The 16,632-nt window shown below is 36.9% G+C and overlaps 1 protein-coding gene across 11 annotated transcripts in view; it reads right to left on the reverse strand.

The window, feature by feature from the left end:
- Positions 1 to 16,632, reverse strand: part of LOC115456160 (fasciclin-3) — a 100,092-nt gene that overhangs the window by 72,734 nt on the left and 10,726 nt on the right. For all 11 annotated transcript variants that reach the window (XM_037444531.1, XM_030185099.2, XM_037444530.1 and 8 more), the window contains one exon: positions 3,384 to 3,541. In XM_037444531.1, the coding sequence (XP_037300428.1) occupies positions 3,384 to 3,435 (52 nt within the window). In that variant the 5' untranslated portion in view covers positions 3,436 to 3,541. The remainder of the gene's footprint in view (positions 1 to 3,383; positions 3,542 to 16,632) is intronic.

The following is a 16,632-nucleotide window of genomic DNA, read 5'->3' on the forward strand; positions in this document are numbered from 1 at the left end:
TCATACTCTGGTGCATTCAGACTGGTTACTGATTAAGCATGAATTTTATTGAGTACACTCATATTTCAGTTGGGTCATTCGGTGTTTAAAGGTATGATTTCACATCTTTATCAGGGAGTAGGCAGTGTGCACCTAATTACTCAGTATTGTGAGTTTATCTTCCTATGATTAATGACTTAGAGCCCCATAAGAAGTACATTTATAAATACAATAATAATTATTTATACATATAAGTTTTCACTGCTAAGGCTTGCTTGGGTATAACCGGAAATGAGTTACGTCACCACTGCCCTAATGAGGGTTTGTAAACTTTGAAACTATGGACAATTCTTAGATGACCTAAAGACATTTACTTTAGTGAGTTAATTGTAACTCGTGTGTATTGAGTATTGACACAAGATAATGGAATTATTACAGTACCATGTACGACCACAGGATGTTTGCGTGCTTTAGAAGTGGGATGGAATCCGTCAAGACTGTTTAAGTAGTCCCTTCTTCAGCTAATATTAAATACCAATTAATACAAGTTGGAATGAAATATTGCATGGAATTACAAAAAAAATCTAACTTATTTTGCAGTCAGTACGCTGCTAGATCAACAAAACTTTCACATAGTTAAGAATCTTATTCCTCAAGAATGTGATAGTTTGTATCCACGACTCACGTGTCGTGAGTAAGCGGTGAATCAGCGGGTCATCTGCAGCGTGACTCAGGATCATTATAATGTTGGTAGGTTATTTATTGACCATACTCGCCCTAGATAATTGCTGGATAATTTCTGTGTGGTCTCACATATGTGAATGATATGTACTTCTTCCTATGCAAATGACACTTTATGTTTCAATAGCTTTTGCCTGCGGCTCCGGAGTAGTGTAGCTTCCTATAAGTAAAAAAGATTTTCAAAATCGGTTTAGCAGTTCCTGCAATTAGCGTTTTATATAAGCAAACTCTTCAGCTTTATTACTATTAGTGTAGACTGCAGCCCAAAATACATATAATGTCATTCCCGACAATTGGTATTGGATCATAGTCCGACGTACTCACAGCCTTGCTAGGAAAAGAGGTTCATGGAAATTCCTTGTAATAACTTATGTATGCACATAAAACATCTCGTGTTAGCTCATTATGCGTCACTTTTACGATATCCGCCCACGTGTGTGACTTATTAATACAAGGTGTTTTTTTCCTGGTGGTAGGATATATTTTATATTCGCCTGAATAGCGATCACCGTACACAAGGTGTTAAAACCCGCTATAGCGACCTTTGTAAGTGTCTCGTTCCGGGATCTCCCTGTGTATATCCGGTTCCAACAGGCCGGCATAAATGTGTCGATTGTCGTGGGGTAATCATCTTTCGTCAATCGACATTAAATTGGACCCCACTCCACTCACCATCAGATGTGGCGAGGTCAATTTGCGGTGCCCTTATGAAAAAAACATCATCTTACAAGGGACAGGTATAAGCACGGAATTCTCCAACAGTTTTCTTTATTAATTTGTCTCAGGTGAAGAAGAGAACTAATAACAGTAATAGTATTCTTCCAGAAAGTTCCTACACACACGTCATACGCTTGGTAATGTGTCGAGAAACTAATAACAGTAATAATATTCTTCCAGAAATTCCTACTGATTATGCTTGGTAATGGCTCAATAGTACTCTTTGGGAACGGAACTGTAAAAACACAGGCACCGTGCCCCATCTTCCTACATATTGTACACAAAGCATAAAACAGGGCATCTGTTCCGCCTCGACCCTGACAGTGAGGTAGGTTGGTTATATTTAGATCCGTACAGGTTCAATTCCCTGTTTATTGTCTGTTTTCGTCTGGAATATTTTTATCGATTTATTGCTCGAATGCTCGTGTATCTGCTTTGGATTCCATTGGGCGATAATTTGTTAATTTATAAACTCGGCCACTTAATATCGTGGTTTGAAAATAAACTAAGCGGCTCAGAATGTGCTCGTACTTACCCTTTAGGGAATGCGGCGTGATCTTTTATTGGATATATAATAATTATTATTTTATTTGATTGTATATTCAAGGTAAGTTTTTATATTATGTTATTACTTTACGTAATAGTTATAATATTATTTTACGTGTATTTTCTAGTGTCGCAGGCTTTCTATTTTACACTTTGAATTAATAAATTCGAACCCACTCACAAAACGTGTTACTAAGTTACAAGCCCATGCGGTCAAAGTCACGGCCATAAACCAACAGAAGATATCCAAACATAACATAAGGTAAATATTTATCAAAACCTGTTGAAAACATAAACGTTTGTCTATGGTTGAAAAATGAAAAGGTCGACGTGTTTTTGTGTTTATTAACTGATGACAGCCCTTCTGTCTGCAGTCTACTTGTCTGTGTTTTCAATATCCTGGTATCTATTATCAATTATATAAAAAAAAATCAACCAATAGTCAGCACTTACTACTGCTTCTTATAAAAATTATATTCTCTCATTTCTCCAAAGTAGTTCTTGAATATATACTTGGTTCATAATCGGTTTTCCCATATTATGAATGAGCAGCGATAGCCTAGTTGGGTGTGGAACGGACTGCCGAGACGAATGTCCGCAGGTTCAAATCCCAAGGACACACACCTCTGACTTTTCTAAAAAATCATGTGTGTATTCTTTGTGAATTTATCGTTCGCTTTAACGGTGAAGGAAAACATCGTGAGGAAACCTGCACATCTGAGAAATTCTCTATAGGAATTTCGAAGGTATGTGAAGTCTACCAATCCGCACTAGGCCAGCGTGGTAGACTAAGGCCTAATCCCTCTCAATAGTTGGGGAGTTCTTGAATATGAAGTAGATAGATATTTTTAAAATATACTTCCAGGAGGAGAAATCTATTCTAATATAAAGAGAAAAAGTTTGTGAGTTTGTAGGTTTGTAGGGCCTAATCTTCGAAACCACTGCAACCGACTTAAAATTCTTTCACTTATAGGAAACTACATTACTTCTATAGACTACTTTTTATCCCGGGTAAATATTCTGGAAACACTCTTTCACGCAGGCAACGCCGGCAAAACTAGTAGAGGATAAAAGTAACCTTTATAACTAGGCTCTCGATAGCCAGTGAGTGTAGCTAATAATACATACTATAAAATTATGTCGGAAAAAAACTTAGTAACGTTGTGCTACAGCGCTATTTTTACATTCGTGCTACCATTTTTAGACACGTTTACGTTCTTTGCAGATTTTCATACAAATTATTACCGTCTACGAAAGGAATACTTTGATGTGAATTGTTTATGACGGCATACAGTGAGGCGTTTTAAAGCAATTATTTTCTAAAAATAAACGCATTTCGTTTGATTGACATGTAAAAGTGGTCTCACAGCTTAAATATAAAAAAAATGTTTTAACCTCACCTGACACAGCAGCGGCCAATGCTAAAACGAAAAAGGCGGGAAACGCGGCCATCTTGAATCACTATCACAACAGCCGATATACCATCACTAGACCACAAGACTGGAAGACCGGTTGTTCCCTCTCACTTGCACTCACTCACTGGTAGCGCCGTCTCTTTCTGTAACAAAAAAAGATTTTATTAAAGTTTTTGTAATTCGACACGGAGATTTGTGGAGACTGTAACTATGATTTGGTTGGGGTGTATTATTAATGGTCAGTGTTATAATTTATTACACAAAAATAACCATTTTATATAGGTACATAATGATCTTTGTAAGGGCCCGACTTGCATTGGACCGGTGTGGTTGAAAAGCCCTTTAATATAAGCTAGAAAAAGAGATAAAAATAATATATCACTCAAAACTAAATCATCAGTCTGGTTCTGCATTTCTAGAACTGCATAAATTAGTAGGTTTAGATATAAGTCAGTATACTCAGCTTTTGAGGACATATCATAGATCTCACCCCCACTCATTTAATAAATACTACAGCAACACCGTACCTCATCAGATACCGGTGATACTATTTTACGAGTTTGAGAATAGTTGAAGAGTTAATGTACTTTTAAATATCATTAAAACACCAGTCAACTTTAATAGGCCCTCTGTCACTTATATTTTTACATAAACATGTATTGGCTGCAAGTTTTCTGCGTACAATAAAATAAAAAAAAGACATTAATAATATACCTAACTAGCTTTTGAAGGGGTTTTCCCGGATAATTTTTTCCGACTTACTTGATATGTATCTTTATGTTATGGCTTAATTACACAAAATAATTATAAATTGTAGTCTATGTGTTATTCTGATGTATATCCAATATTACTGTAAAGTTTCATCCAAAAATATGTTCAGTAAGATTTTCGTGAAAGAGGAACAAACATACATACATCCATCCTCACAAACTTTCACATTTATTATATTAGTAGGATTATTACGCTAATAGGATTGACGTCCAATATGGGCATAGCGTTTATTTAAACGTGTTCAAATATATCTCTTTCGGAACATAATTTTGCTTAATTGTTCTTCATTCCTAAAGCCCGAAGCGTTCGCTTTGAACCCGAAGAACAATGTTTGATTTTTTTAATTTTTTTTACGATTTCCATAATTTTAAGAGATGTATCCTCAAGGCTATTTTGAAGATTATTATGCAACACAATGACGGACTTTTAATTAAAAAGAATTTTTCATTGAAAATGCTGATTTGCTCAGTAGACAATTCTGTTTTTCGCGATTATTTGATTGAATAAATTTTATTCTGTATTCATAATAATGTTTAATAATCTAACAGGATCTATAATTAATGTGTATGAAAATCAGGCTAATGCCTACATTGTGGATTCACGAACCCATAGTCCGTCAGTTGACCAAAGTGAATCGAAAACTCGCATATCCCCAATTCTAATCACAGTAAATCAGATGTTTACCAAATTGAAAATCTCACGTAGATTATTTACCTGACCTGGGCATTGAACCTCCAACCTGAGACCTCGGTTCACAGGCATGTGGTGCTACTAGTCCAATAAATTAGTAAAGCGGTATAAATTCCGCTTATAAAAGGACCCTTTATTTATACAATTTCCCCAGGCACAAAGATACACAGTGTGTGTTTTGTTTGTCAGTTTGTGCGTCTGCGCAGCTACCGGGCCGACGTTCACACGCACATGTGGCTGTAAGGACAGCAAAATAAATTAATAATATTTATAATATTATGTATATCTCAATTAGTTTTCGATTAACGTAGATATGCGTTGAAACCTTTAATTTTTTTTATTACTTTATTATAAATCCAGTTATGTAAACCTATTTATTATCAGTAATAATAGGTTGAATATTATACTGGCACAGTAAAGTGGTGAAATTTTTACCATGTACTACATAGTGGTCGAGATCCAGTCGGGTACAGGCAATATTCGATAGTTGGTATCCTTTCACTAGTAATAGTCGTTACATCATTCATTACGATTGTTATTAGTATTTATAATACTTTTTTTATTTTTAAATTAAAGGTGAGTCGGAAAGAACAGTAAATTTATCTCATGAAATTGCAATTATTATTTTAAATTTTCATCAACGGTATTAATGCTGACGCTACAAAACACTCATGCGCCGCATCCGTCCGCCTCAAAATAGCCCGCGCTTTGTCCTGACCGTCCGTAAACATACCTTACGCTCACAAATTACCGATCCAGCTCGAAGGATCCAAACATGATGTCAGTTTTTTATAGGGGATTGGAACCTTCTATTTTGGGAATTCAGGTGAGTGTTTTATACAAATGACCTGGAAACGGGTTAAATCAATAGACATAAAGGTATTTGAAGAGTGGACTAGTTCTATAGATACAAAAGAAGAAATAATAGGTGGAATAAGGTAAACAAATAACTAGACTACTAAATAATAAATGATCATCACCGTCTATAAATTAAACACACACAACAATACCGTTGTTGGTGCATTGTGAAATACCTTTTGCTATAAATAATGATAGGAAACTAAGTTTACTATTCTTTGTGCAACCTGAACATATAGTTGTAGCTCACGTATTTTCCCCTTTTCCAGAAACCGGGGTAGAAAACATTTTTACAAGCAACAATGGCGTTAAGCCATATTAATTATATTTTAAAAGCAAAAAGTAACAAAAAATTAGGGTATTCGCCCTCGAATAAAATTAAAAACATCCAGACAATAGCTAGGTGTTAGTTTGTGCAATTCGTTGGTTCCGTTCCAATAAATTCCGTGGAAAATATTACTACTACGTGGGGCTGTTTGGAAACATACGGAATTTCATTGTGGGCAGTAACGCGTGATTTTTAAATGAGTTTTGAAATTGTTCATTTATATTAAGGCTTCAAATTATTTACGTCCGATAGAATGTTTTCTAAACTCAGTGTTTGTTATATAAGAACGAATGAACTGCTTCTGCAGAATGCATCATGACTATAACGTGAAAACTCATAACCTTGAACATTTTTTATAGTCATTATTTTAAATTAGTTAAATATTTTGCACTTTTTATCGACAAGGAACTAAGTAGATGGGCCAATTGATCCATTAACATTGTATTGCTAACTGCCCAATCTATTGTCGCAATGCCGCTATTAAAACAAATATATAAATCGGTATTAAAACAACAGTTGCTTAGAGATTTATTCACCGTGGCTATTAAAAACACTCCACGCGTTTATACGACTGTTCCGTCCACAATTACGGCCCGTATGTTGTCCGTCACGGGCGAGCAAACACAAATTAACATTAGGTGCCTGGCACCGGACGAATACCTCCATAACTAATGCACTATCACTTGTCACACCGAATTGTATTTATGACCTTCCAAATATTAGCATAGGTCTAGAGAGAATTTGATATACAACTGCGAGCTGACGCTAACATGTCGCTTGGTCGAGGGTAAATACTATGAAACTACTGGCTACAGGGTACCTTGTCTGCCTAGAGAGCAGATGCAGTAGCAAAACCACTAAGTCTATGATATAATATTGCACTGCATTGCGCTCGTCGTCGCATAGACATTCAAAATTTATCATAAAGGACAGTTTTTATACTGACGATTCAATATCCTTAAAATTGAAATAAAAATGTATGTACAATCGCTCAACGACAAAATTTCCTTCGCATTTCCTTCATCCTCTAGAGAAATTAATACATACAATGCATACAAGACACAAACCACCATGAGAAATTAACGTGTGAAAATCTCGGTACAAATGGTAACGTGGCCAACTCGCTAATATAGGCTCTACCATCGGTGTGATGCGCGCCCTCTGACGTCATTGTTGTCACTCCGTTACCTAGCAGCCATTGATTGAGGGTTGTTACCCCATTATATAACATCCACTCATTACCGCGGTGGAAAACTGGAAAAACCGACGCAAATTGATTTTATCATACACTATTAGATAATAGGGTAGTTTTGAATTAAAGGCATAGGAGGGTGGATAGTATTTTTATTATATATAGTAGGCGCCATATTCTGCATGAATGAGTACACTCGTATCACGCCCGTGTAACGATAAAATAAATTCTTTATGAAATTAGCGTGGAATGGTATTCTGTGTGTCAATTCCAATTGTCATAACCGCGATGAGGCACGTCACCTGCTTGGTATGAACTGTCAAAATAATGTGGCAGAGAATCAGGGCCCTGAACGAGACGAGATTACTCGCGTGATGGAAAATGCGTGTCTATAAACAATAACAAAGCACATAATGCTAGTCACCTTGATACAAAAGTAAACGACTCGTAATGCCTAGTAATCAATGTCTTTAACACCCAACAAAAATTCTTGCACACTTCCTACGAAGTAAAAATTATAAAAGCAATCCACAATCAAAAATATACTTAACTGGCACACAAATTGGAATAATATTCAATTAGGACATTGCGAGCAGTAATGCGCAGTAATCTAGTTTAGTGCTAATGGGTTTTCATTGGGAATCCGTCCGGGTTCCAAACTAAATTTAGGTTTATTTGACAGTCTTTGTTTAGGCCTTGATATGCAAATACGGTCTACTAAATAAGCGAAACGACATGGCATGAGCATAATAAACATTTTTGTTTTCATGTAACCAGTGCTATCATCAGCCACAGAGGAGTCTGCGTGTAAGAATTTAACTGCTCAATAAGATGGTACGTATTGAGTTTCTGATGAACCGTCTCTCATGATATAATATTATACACTTATAGGCATATCAACCAAAGCCCTGCGGTTGGCCTGTTCGGCACTAAGAAAGGGCTCCGAATTTCCCGAACGAAAGATGTTTAGTTGGCCACCGCATAATACGGGACACCTATTACCCAGAAAACTTCACACGAACTATAAATCCTAACTACAGCAGTGCATAAATTTTGCAATACTGAAAGTAGGTCTGATAAGCTCTGCCCAGCAACTGTAGAAGCGTGAAGATTAACGTTATAGGTCCGTCGACCCGACCCTAATAGCTTTACAGGTAATCAACTGATTAAACTATGGGAAGTAACACGCTCGTCTCGTGGTTTGAAACGAGTTTTATTTTGAGATAACACGGTTTCATCGCTTTTCAATGCGAAGACGTGATTGGATTTTTGTCGAGATATCCGGAAGTCCAAACACAACCATCCCTTCCCTAATCTCCATTCTTGGTTTTGTTGGAACATGCTTTTGCTTTCTTGACGCGGTTCACAATAAACCGGTAGTAAACCGGAGGCCGCAGGTGTGATCCCGTACCGAGACGAATGTTTGCGTGATCGGCACACATTTTGGAAACATGAACCAAAGAATGGCTTTTTCGCGAAGGCTAGACGGGTAAAACAATGTTCAATTCATTAAGCCTTAAAATACTTCGTTAAATGGAACGCGCCGCACATGAAAATACCAGTACAGTAAAGTCATGTCTGACCTACATAATAGTTTTTATTACAACTCAGCATTATTGCATAGTTGCTGATAACGCAAGCAACATACATTCGAATCGAGAAGTACGTAAAAATCTTACAGATCTTAATGCTTTTTTCGTGAAGATGGTTGTGTATAATTTTAGATGAGGCTTTCAAATCTGTTGGAAAAGTAAATGAATAGCAGATAAGAAATGCACGACTATCGGAGTCACGTCACCAGCATTACTGCACGGGTGTGAAGGAGACAGCAAAATGTTTTCGCTACACGCCGCTTCTAGTTCTTAGTAGTTCCGGTAGACAACGCCTTGGCTGTAGCTCCAGTAATGTGCCAAACCATGGGCAGAATGCTGGTTATTATCAGGCGGACCGCTTGCTCGTTTGCCTATTAAGGCATTAAAAAAGCTATATTGGCATTATTAAAATCAGCATAATTTTTTAACCGCATCTAACTTCACAAAAAACCTTCGTTTTCGTATTATTCATTACTAAAATAAATAATTTGAAGTGAGTCATGGGAGGTTTTGTATTTTCTTTCATACTTCACTGAGTAATTTTACTATATTAGTATTTTTACATATTTTTTCCGGGGCACCATTGCGCGACGACATTCAACAGGACCAACTATCGCCAGTACCGCGACAACTTCAGTTAATTTTAGAGTATTCAAAGCTTCATCTCGCAGGCACTACATAGTCCGATGCACCACAGATTTCTCGTGGCTAGTCGTATCCATAATGTAAGGTCGACGACCCATATAAGCGTTAATATTTTTTGTTGTGTGCGGTCGGCCGGCCGGTTACTACGTAGAGCTTAACACAATGTGTATAGAATCATCCATGTATATTCCAATCAGCGATAGCCTAGTTGGATGTGGAACGGACTGCCTAGACTTTTTAAAAAAAAATTGTGTGTACCTATTCTTTGTGAATTATTGCTTGCTTTAACGATAAAGGAAAACATCGGGAGGATACCTGCATACCTGAGAAATTATCCATAGGAATTTTCGAGGTTGTGTGAAGTCTACCAATCCGCACTAGGCCAGCGTGGTGGACTAAGGCCTAATCCCTCTCAGTAGTAGAGGAGGCCCGTGCCCAACAGTGGGACAGTATATAATACTTAGTCTGGCCATAAATACTGTTACACTTAATTATAAAAAAATATTACATTTGAATTTCGAATCTGTCATTTTTATACGATTGTTCATTGTGTTTTCTCATTTTGGCGCCAATACATTGTAAAATATTTTGCGATATTAAAATGGTGTGGGGTGATAAAGAGAACCGAATCGCTGTGATAGCATTACACAAAGTAGGTATGGAGCCAAATGCAATTTTTAAAACTCTCCATACACTTGGTATTAGTAAAATGTTTGTGTACCGGGCTATTAATAGGTACAATGAGACCTCCTCTGTTTGTGACAGAAAAAGATCTGGCCGTCCACGTAGTGTTCGTACGAAAAAGGTGGTCAAAGCAGTAAGGGAAAGAATTCGAAGAAATCCTGTCCGAAAGCAAAAGATTTTATCTCGGGAAATGAAGATAGCACCTAGAACCATGTCGCGTATTTTAAAAGATGACTTAGGACTTGCAGCCTATAAGAGACGCACTGGCCATTTCTTAACTGATAATTTAAAGAAGAATAGGGTGGTAAAATCGAAACAACTACTGAAGCGGTACGCAAAGGGAGGTCACAGAAAAATTTTGTTTACGGATGAGAAAATTTTTACAATTGAGCAACATTTTAACAAACAAAATGACCGTATTTATGCTCAAAGCTCTAAGGAAGCTTCCCAATTAGTCGACAGAGTGCAACGTGGACATTATCCGACTTCAGTGATGGTTTGGTGGGGTGTTAGCTATGAAGGAGTGACTGAGCCATATTTTTGTGAAAAAGGTATCAAAACATCGGCACAAGTGTATCAAGATACCATTCTTGAGAAGGTAGTTAAGCCCCTTAACATCACCATGTTCAATAACCAAGTATGGTCCTTCCAGCAAGACTCGGCGCCGGGTCATAAAGCTCGGTCCACGCAGTCTTGGTTGGAATCGAACGTTTCGGACTTCATCAGAGCTGAAGACTGGCCGTCGTCTAGTCCCGATCTTAATCCGCTGGATTATGATTTGTGGTCAGTTTTAGAGAGTACAGCTTGCTCTAAACGCCATGATAATTTGGAGTCCCTAAAACAATCTATACGATTGGCAGTGAAGAATTTTCCCATGGAAAGAGTGCGTGCTTCTATTGATAACTGGCCTCATCGTTTAAAGGACTGTATTGCAGCCAATGGAGACCACTTCGAATAAGCTTTTATATTTTTAATTGTTTTATATTTATGTATTAAACTGACACACTGTAAAAGTAATAAATGTTATTTGCAGTTAACAATTTTCTTTTTTCTTTATTACAATATTTATGGCAAGACTAGGTACACGGCTGATATTATTATTATATATTTCTATAGTAGTATATTACCACGTAAAGCCGTTGGACCTGCGTCTGATCCCTCTCCGGTCATGTCGGATTGCCGTCTCACCACTGTGAGAGTGAAGGAACAGAGAGTGCACCAGTGTATTGCGAAAACACTTATGCACTATAATATCTCTTGCGTACCTGTCAGATCTCCATTGAGATTGGCCGCCGTGGCCAAAAATTCGGCTTGGAGGATTCATTCAGTAGTATGTTAGTAGAAAGGAATTTAAAGGAATTCAACAATTACCTATTAAACATAATATTGTGATGAATTTGTGTGTGAAGTAGTTATTTTGCTTTGCACCAATTAAAAAAACGTTTCCTTAACGCTATAATACATAAATTGCATGCAATATATAAATATAGTAAAATATAAATACAATAACGCATATCCGTTGAAACATTGGGCATATTATTCGCAAGTAATTGAGTTTTCTGCCTCTTTATCAAGGCGACTCAGCGTGCCTGCCATAACACGATGAGAGAGCGTGTAAAAACGTAAACGCATTAAACATTGCAATACGCCTATTGTGTAAATTTGGTTGTTTTTATATAGTTATACAGGGTTAAATTGAAATGATGAATGATGATAAAATGTTGCAGTCTGACTCCTAAACTACATGAGATGCGCCTTTCACCGTAAGGGATCGGATTGCATACCCAGCCTGTTCATTGTGATGCTGTGGCCTTTGTATAGTAAAAATATAAAATCCCACTTACTGTATTATTTTAAACTTTATTAATTAGTCACACAACTCTACCACTCTGCATTACTTGGCACTAGAGGGATAATTTAAAAAAGTATTCTAGCTGGATTTTTAAATTGTATCTACTTAATTTACTTTAATGTGCATCAATGCTTGTCGAAATCGGTATGGATCTAAACTAGTTTCTATAGACTTAAAAAATGCGAGATTTCATCTGGGTAGCTTCCAGTGGCGAAAGGTCTATATTACACTAGTCCTACCGGCTTCCCTTTCGTAACTTATGTAAAATCTAATTATCATTAGGACGATTTGCAGACCAAATTTATGCATATCATTAGTAATATATGTTATGTCGGGTTCCTTTCCGGAAAATTTCGCCCTTCGCTACTGGAAGCTACTTCTTCAGTATTGTGAGTTGTGTTAAATAGAGTATGCCACCAAAAACAGGACCAAAGCGATTCCATCTTTCTCCACTAAAGTGAGACTAAAGGAACTGTGACTAGCCATCAGGTTGCGCATTGACCGGCATTTCCACTCTGAAATAAGGGGGTTTGTAGATGTCTATGTTGTACTCTGCCTGTTGTAAAAGGCAATTAACTGGGGCTTCCGAAGGTCACAGCCGCTCAACGTGGCATTTACTGCTTTAGTACTTAATACAGTTATGGTGAGACCTTGACATGTACTGAAATCGATTTTATATGCAAAAAACAAGTTTCCCCACTGTTTGTACCACTGGAGTCAGTACGCAAGCACTGCAGTGTACCCACCAGAAAGCACTGTAGCCAGTGTTATTACTGTATTTAATGCGATTTTTTATCTTATCTTAATGTGACAAGCGCAGACGCCATGCAATACTTTGTAATCTAAAGTTATGTTGTATTCATGAGCAGCCGATCTACCATCGGGCGAACAAGCCCGCCTCTTCATTCCATTTTACATACATTTGGAAACATTACTCTCCTGAGACGGCCGCGTAAAATATCCGTTGTAAAATTAAGTTAAGTTTACAGCGTGTCTCCTGAACTATATGTGACGCGCCTTTCACTGTGAGGTATCGGGTTGCATGCCCGGGCCTGTTCATTGTGACGCTATGGCTTTGTCTAACTCAGTAACAGGTTTGCGACCAGTGGGTTCGAATCAAGAGGGATTTTATGAGATTGTTAGAGGACCTTGAAATATAGACTGCTGCAGTTGTTTTTAACATATGCCGCGGAACTGTTATTGCATTATATTCTTTTAGTGAAGACAATGTTGGTCGTAAGATATTTTTATACCTGTCCTGATAGCCACCACCGTAGACAAATTGTTAAAACCCGCCATAGTGGTCCACGTAAGTGTTTCGTGTTCTGTTCAGCCAGTGTATATACGGTCCGCCATAGTGGCCCACGTAAGTGTTTCGCGTACCGGGATCAGCCAGATATACGATTCCAACAGGCCGGCATAATTGTGTCGACTATGGAGGGATAATCATCCCTCGTCAGTTAACATTCTATAGGGCTCCATTTACCATCAGGTGCAGCTGGGTATATTTGCTGTGCCCGTATGAAAATAACAATGGGTAGGGATTTTAATCCGGCCAGAAATCTCACAGTTAGTTTCTAATGAAGTAATGTTCACAGGTCAAACCCATTCGTGTAATGCTATCAGCAATATCCTGCTATCTCTCTCCAAATGAAGGACCTTCGCATACTTTTATCAAAACATTGTAATCGTTTCGATAACTTATCGGACTCATCGACCCATTCATCATGACAGCGAGACCTAGTTTATCTAAATAAAACCAAAGAGTTCTAAATATCGGGGAGTGGAATGCACTGGAATGCTAAGACTTGAGACGGGGATTCCGTGTTCTATGAAAGTACCGTGTTCTGTGAAAATATATTAATTAAATAGTTACTTTGGCATTTATATTAGTGACGATATAAACTGCTTTACAAGCTGAACATACATATTAGAGATATATAACAATATCAGCCCTGTTTTATATACTGTCCTACTGCTAGGCACGGGCCCTCTCTACTATTGAGAGGGATTAGGCCTTAGTCCACCATGCTGGCCTAGTACCGATCGGTAGACTTCACACGCCCTCAAAATTCAAGTAGAGATCTTCTCAGGTATGCAGGTTTCCTCGAGATGTTTTCTTTCACCGTTAAAGTAAGCTATAATACACAAATACTTCTAACGGGGAAGGAATAAATCTTGAGGAAACCTGCATACCTGTGAAGTTTCCCACTCGATTTTTAAGGGTGTGTGAAGTCTACCAATTCGCACTAGGCCAGCGTGGTGGACTAAGGCCTAATCCCCCTCATTAGTAGAGGAGGCCCGTTCCCAGTAATGAGAAAGTATATGTATAATACATATACTTTCATTTATATGAGGTATTAAATTTAAATCTACATCTAAATTTAAATATATGTATTCGTGTACTCAGTTCACAACGTACAACGGATTCTCATGTTCCCCGATCTTGGAAATACAAACGTCGGGATAAAACCTAATATAAATGCAGTCCGCCACTGCACTCAAGGGTCAAGCTACTTCATAACCTTATTTGAACTACGCAACGCATTAACCGCCCGTTAAACTTTTTGTTACATCAAGGTCGCGTTTCTAAACAGTTTTAATTATGATTGGGTAACTGTAAATGACGGGATTTTGTACGTGACGAGTATTTAAATATTATATGCGTCGAGGGTTGATTTTCCGGTTGGGTAATATTTTTGTAGGAACAAAATTTGTTCTTTTTCGCTAATTTATGTGAAGGCAGTTTATTCATATAAACAAATTGGGTACTAATTTCGATGGGGACCGTGCATACTAACTACCACAAGGTTAATACTTTTTCACTACAATACGTTGTTGACACTACGATAAATCAATATTATTTTTCAATCTGGAAATCGAATCACATACCTGCCGGATCACAAACCCTATAATTATTAAACCAATAAACCAACATATTTGTCATCAAAAATCCACAAAGGATTAGTTCGAACTTCGAATGGTGGTTTTTGCTCGGCCATATTGATTGCGCGGGAACTAACGGTCGTGCGGGTTAAAGACCTTAGCGCGCCATTTTGAAATTCGCATTGTCTCTTATTTTATGCACTATAAGAACTAATTTGGTTGTTTTTGTTGAGGTAAACCTTTTTTGCGCGCGAAAAACATACCGTTTGATATTTTTAAGTTTTTTCGTCTCGTTTATAGAGATTGGAAGTTGTTCGGTAAATTATAATACTTATTACCAAGTAGGGTTTTTTTTAAAGTGGGATTGGGAATGCCAGAGGTCCAAATTATATCTATACTTCCAAAATGTCATAAATATTCTTCAATACTCTTCATAAGAAATCGATGGATATTTATTCTGTATGTAATTCAGAACATATTATCTCAATCGCCAAAGTGAAAGCACACGTACAACTTGATTTTATATTATAATATGTCTAGCTAATATTGGAATTAAATACCATACAAGTTAAGTATGCTTTTCGAATGGAAAACCCCAGAAAATCGTATACCACTGAACCAGTAGAGTGTGTTTATTTAAATAAGTTATAAACTAAAACTACCGTTATTTGTATTCACTTTCACTAAAACAAACTCCAAAGTTGTTAATTGAATTTTCATATAAAATAAACACAGCTGACTAAGCTATATAATACTGAATTATCTTCCTTAAGGCGATACCTCAAGGTCCATTTTCATACATTTTGTTTCGGCTTTAATCTGGGTAATTAAACAAGTATTGGCAAGTAAAGAATTTAAATTCACGTCTAGTTAGTGATTAGTTCTCGCAGTTGAAAGAAAAACGTAAAAATAATTAATAATCATGGATATTTCGGCCTTTAAAATTTAATATGACGAAATTTGAGGTATCGCCTTAAACCTTGCGAAAAAAAAATGGAGTTTTACCTTGTTAAAAATATATGGACAAATAATACAATGCTAATTTACTTGCTTAAAATTTCAATGTTATTCAAACTGAAGCAACAGTGCTTTCACGTTGCTTGCCAGCAAGAGGCGAGGCGAGGCGCGTCGGCTCCTCTCGATTTTCGAGGACGATAAATTGATGTCTGAGTGAGGAACGCAATGCCAAGCAGGACTTTGTAATTTAAAGTTCTGGGTGCTCGGCAAGTATAAATTGGCGATTAAAGAAAGAAAGAAGAAGAAAGAAAGAAGTTTATAGTTGGAACAAAGATGAAAAATTAAAAACACAACATCCTACATAACATAAACAATTATTGCACCACCAACAATTAAAAGTCAAGCAACATATACCTGACATAGTCTTGTTCCGTCGTAAAAAATATTTGTTATTTTTAATTAAAGCTGTTTTACGTAAAAATTATGCTTTGCATGTAGTGTGTAGAAAACGGTAATTCAATAACCATAATATTGTAAACTGTTTTATTATTGTGGTAAACGAAATAAACATTTAACAGCCAACTTTAATTAAATAAATAGATTTTGTGAAAGTAGAATAAACATAACTTAATAGCGTTTAAGTCTTAAGAACATTAAGATACGACCTAATGAATTATTTATGAGATTCGAAGTATTCCAAAATATTTATTTGGAAGTAGTTGGAATTTCTTCCTAACTTAAACAACGATTTAAACCTAACACAAAACCTTATTCGATTT

Source organism: Manduca sexta, chromosome 28, assembly GCF_014839805.1.
Source record: "Manduca sexta isolate Smith_Timp_Sample1 chromosome 28, JHU_Msex_v1.0, whole genome shotgun sequence".
In the NCBI taxonomy this organism is placed as follows: domain Eukaryota; kingdom Metazoa; phylum Arthropoda; class Insecta; order Lepidoptera; family Sphingidae; genus Manduca; species Manduca sexta.